At 35.6% G+C, this 4512-nt stretch overlaps 1 protein-coding gene across 1 annotated transcript; it reads left to right on the forward strand.

The window, feature by feature from the left end:
- The first annotated feature begins 518 nt into the window (after positions 1-518).
- On the forward strand, positions 519-2496 carry LOC145263653 (uncharacterized). Its single transcript, XM_080120526.1, has one exon. It carries the CDS (start codon positions 625-627, stop codon positions 2116-2118), a length of 1494 nt encoding a protein of 497 aa, XP_079976652.1. The 5' UTR covers positions 519-624; the 3' UTR covers positions 2119-2496.
- The last annotated feature ends 2016 nt before the right edge of the window (positions 2497-4512 follow it).

The raw sequence follows: 4512 nt of genomic DNA on the forward strand, positions 1-4512 counted from the left end.
GTTACAGTCAAACAGGTTATTTATTTATTTGGTAAAATTAAACTATTCACCCAGGAGACTGAATAAGTTGTCGTAAGGTGGGTAACTTCATTTTCGCTTTGATCATTTTATATTTGACTTTTTTTATTTGTCGTCTGCCAAGGTTTTTTCGTGGCTTCCGATTTAACAAAACGCTTTGTAAGATTGTTGTTGTTTTTATCCTCATACCGGGGCTCTTTTTCGGTAAAAATCGGATTTGCTTGGTTTAATTACCGTCAGAATGTCATGGTCAGGTTTTTGACAATATCCATCTACAAAAAGATTTTATTTTATTTTATCTTCTTTTATTATTTATTTGTTTTTTATCATTATTTTTATTTATGGGTGCTTAAAATTTACTATCATTATTATTATCTTTTTTAATTTATTTTATTTTAATTTATTTATTTATTCACTTATTATTTACAAAAAAAAACATAAATAAATAAACAATTCCTCCCATAATCCTACTAAAGTGAACTCAACCATATCACGTGGTAGAAAAACTACATACTAATAGAGGATATATACAAATCAATATACGTAAACATCCAGAAAAGTGATCGCATTCAAAATCCTGTTCAGTCGTCGTAGAACAAGAACAGCATGGGTGCATCTGCTTCCAAAACGCAAAAACGAAATCCGACAGAGGAAAAATCCGTTTCCGGACTTTTGTCAACCGCTGGACTTGAAACTCAGAATTTTGACATCGAAAATTTGGTATTTGGCTCATGTGGTGCAGAAGGCGTCTCTTATGCCGGAGCCGTAAGACTTCTCGAGAAGATTGGTATCTTGAAAAATATCAAACGTTTCTGCGGAGTTGGAACTGGGGCTATCTACGCTACGCTTCTAGCGATCGGTCTCGATTCAACAGAACTCCAAGTCGCTTTCCACGAGCATTTGGTAAATGTTCAAATTGATGACGATAGCGGATACGAAAACCTCTCCGAGGGCTACATTGAAGATTTTGGCTGGAACTATGGCTTACAGACGTCCTGTTGGTTTGACGAGATCTTAGAATCGAAGTCTTTTGAATCTGATGTGACCTTCCGTGATTTTTACAAAGAAACTGCCACCGAACTGTGTCTTGTTGTTACGAACGTCGATAACATGGCGCTCGAATACTGCCACCCGAAAACCACCCCAGAGCTGACCATTAAACAAGCTCTCTTCATGGCAATATCTACACCGGGCATATTCAACCCGCAAACGTACATCATGTCCGATGAAAGATGCTATTACGTCAATGGTGCTGTAATCTGTAGTTATCCGATTCATTGCTTCGATGGATGGTTGCTTTCAATGGATGAAGAGAATTCTCTTCTGAATAAATTGGAGGACCCGACGGATTTCTTTACGGCCCAGGCGTTCGATTCCAAAAACCCGAAGACCCTCGGATTTTTCCCAATAGATAAACGCCAGGAGAATCGCTACAACGAGTTTGTTGTTCGCCTTCAATCGATGAACGCCGACTTGAGAGTTCCACGCACAACACTTGGTTTAAAATACAAGACCAATATCCAGAAACAAACCGCTTTAGTTCATAAATTCACTCTGCTACAAAAAGCTTGCCGAAATTTGTTCTCCACTGCTGTTAACCTTAAAGATGACCACGGCAATATTCCTGTTGAACTTTTCGCTAAAACCGTCTTTGCTGACAAATCGTTCACAAAATCGGACCGTCTATTATTTCCAGAAATCGGAAAAAATTTACAAGGTCTAACGACCTTTCTATATGCTCTCTCAGAATCTGAAACTACTCTCCCACCGGAAATTTTCGACTTGTTTATTCAGGTAAAACTTCTGAGTTTGTTAAACGAATACTCCAGTTACAACAAAGATGACATCGTGGACCTGCCTTCCTATTTCGGTGCTGTCTTCGATGCCAGCGCATCTACGACTATCGATCTTCCCGAATCTGACTACGATCGCACCGTCGGCATTTTGTGCAGACATATAGGCCCGCAAGACCTCGATTTCCGAAATGACGATCAAACTTTTCTCTTTCGACAAGGCTGGAATGCAACCGTCGCGTTTCTCCGAAATGTTGCGAAACCGACCGATTCGGAGCAACAGACCGAAAATCCCGAACAAGATTAAACCGTTTTATTAACAAATTTCACGTATTTGTATACTTTATTTTGTTAGATGTTTTGCAGTATTCAGGTTTTTAACTTTTAATATTAAAGTTTGTATTTCAATCTATTATAAAACTAAACGTGTATTTGTCCATCGTTAAGCAAGTCTGTTCAAATGGCCTCCTTCGTTTTAGTGAAATCGAGACCATGCAAAAGAATGGCTATATGATGGCTATATATTCAGTCTTTTTAAAACTTTAAAAACAAAGTAATCCGATTTCTTTAAACAATATTAATTTGAAAGACTAAGTGAAAACGAATCGTTTAATTAGTTTGTTACTAGATGAAGTATATATTATCTTCATATAATGAACCTGTGTCCAATTCACTTAAATAATCACGTATGCTAAATTTAATTTTCTGATCAAATAAAGGGACTTACAGTTTAACTACTGCTCTTTTCTTGGCTGTATCCTCCGTTTTTGGAGTACATTTAAAATCTGAACGGAACGCTTTATTTAATCCATACCGGTAGCTTTTTCCATCAGCCATGAATGGTGTCAAGTAATTTTTAATTGTATTGGTATTGCCCGAGCTAAGACTTGAATTTTCAACTTGCAGAAGACCATCCGTTATGGCACATGTGTTTGGACTATTCTGGTACAAATTAAGAGGCTTTCTGGTTTTGTGTAGTTTTACTACTAACACTACATATTACTACTTATATATTGCTACACGTTTTGGTCGAAATTTTGTACAATTCTAGAGTTGGATAAAATAAACTCGGAAGGTTATATCGGCAGAAAGGTTGCGAAAACGACATCTACGATGAGAACGGTAGTCCGAAAACACTTTACCTCTTTGCTGAACCCCCCCCCCCCGAATAACAAAACAAAACTCGCGTATACAATTTTTTTCTTTAATTTCATGAGCAAAAAATAAGGTTTGGTCATTTAAAATATAAGTGAAATTCCTTTCAATTTTAGCAAGATAATCTAATTAGATTTGAATGAATTACCATTTATGTACAGAAAGGATTAGTTTAATTACTTAGAAAAGTAATTGCATACTTCATTTTCTCAGTTACTTCAGATAAAGGTTTTGGTTTCTACAATTACTTCGTAACAAAAGGAATCAACTTTTATTGATAGAAGTAAATTACTGTATATCCTGTATTTTTCCACTTGGTCCTCCATCAAATAAAGGTGGCTGATACTTTCAGACTTTAAAGGTTATTCAAATCCTACTTTCGGGCTTAGGGATATTGTTATTGTAAGCCTATTTTAAAATTTTAAGTCTGAAATAATCAACTACGTTCCTACAAAAACCGCTTGTTTCAAACTTTTAAATAATGACTGACTTTTTCATTTCAACTTTATCTTTTTTTTTGGGGGGGGGTTAATGGTGCTATGTTGACTGCCGTTTTCAGGATATACTAAAGGATTTTTTTCCAGAATTCCTTGGTAAGGATTCCAGACTAGTCGATAGCGACTAACCAGCTTTTTCTATGTGCTTTTATTTTTTTTTTTTTTTTAGTTTTCATAATTTTTCTGAGAATGGAGCATCCTATAGAATATCAGACATTCACCCGCTAATTAATCCCCCCCTTTTTTTTTTTTTTTTTTGCGGTCGTTTATGAAATTCTTTGAGTCTGGTGGCTATTACAATTACTAAAATTGTTCTTTAAAATCCAGTGTCGTTTCTATCGTACACAGGATTTTGATATTAGTTGTCTTTTCTGTCTCTGCTTTGTTTAAGCCATCAACATTATGCCTCCTGACTTCAAACGGTGTTACTTTCTCCTTGTCCCTATAAATGTCTTGTTGAATAGTTTTTTTTCTATATACATAGCTGTAAAATTGCATAATTATATCTATTTATTTCTACGTTTCTAGTTTAACGTTCCCAATAATTGTTGCTACACTCAATATTCAGCTGATTGCTATCAAATATTTACAATCGTTTACATTTCAACTAGTTTGACTAGGGTTTGTTATGAATCAGCAATTCTTGGATTCTGGCATAACTTTAAATTATACAAAGATTTATGGAAACGTTGTTCTTAGTTTTACAATTTCACGTTTATAAGTATTCTTTTCCCTTGCTTCTCCAACGGCCGAGAAATCCAAAAAATGCAAATAACTTTTGCCATTGCAGAAAGCCACCCATACAAGCGGTTCCAATTTCCGTCTGTCGGTGACCTCAGTTCCTCTATCTGCATACTTTCGACTGTATTAACACAACCTTTAATTGACGCAAACTCGAGACTGTCCCTAATTTCGTGAACTTCCGCAGAATTTGAATTCGCCCAAAAATATTCATAAAGTCAAAATATATTGACATCACGTTCGATCTCTTGTTACAATCCCTATTAACCTTGATTAACAATCCTATTTCAGCTTTTTTGTCTTGATGA

This window comes from Euprymna scolopes, chromosome 39, assembly GCF_053919585.1.
Source record: "Euprymna scolopes isolate OS-2025 chromosome 39, ASM5391958v1, whole genome shotgun sequence".
Lineage (NCBI taxonomy): Eukaryota > Metazoa > Mollusca > Cephalopoda > Sepiida > Sepiolidae > Euprymna > Euprymna scolopes.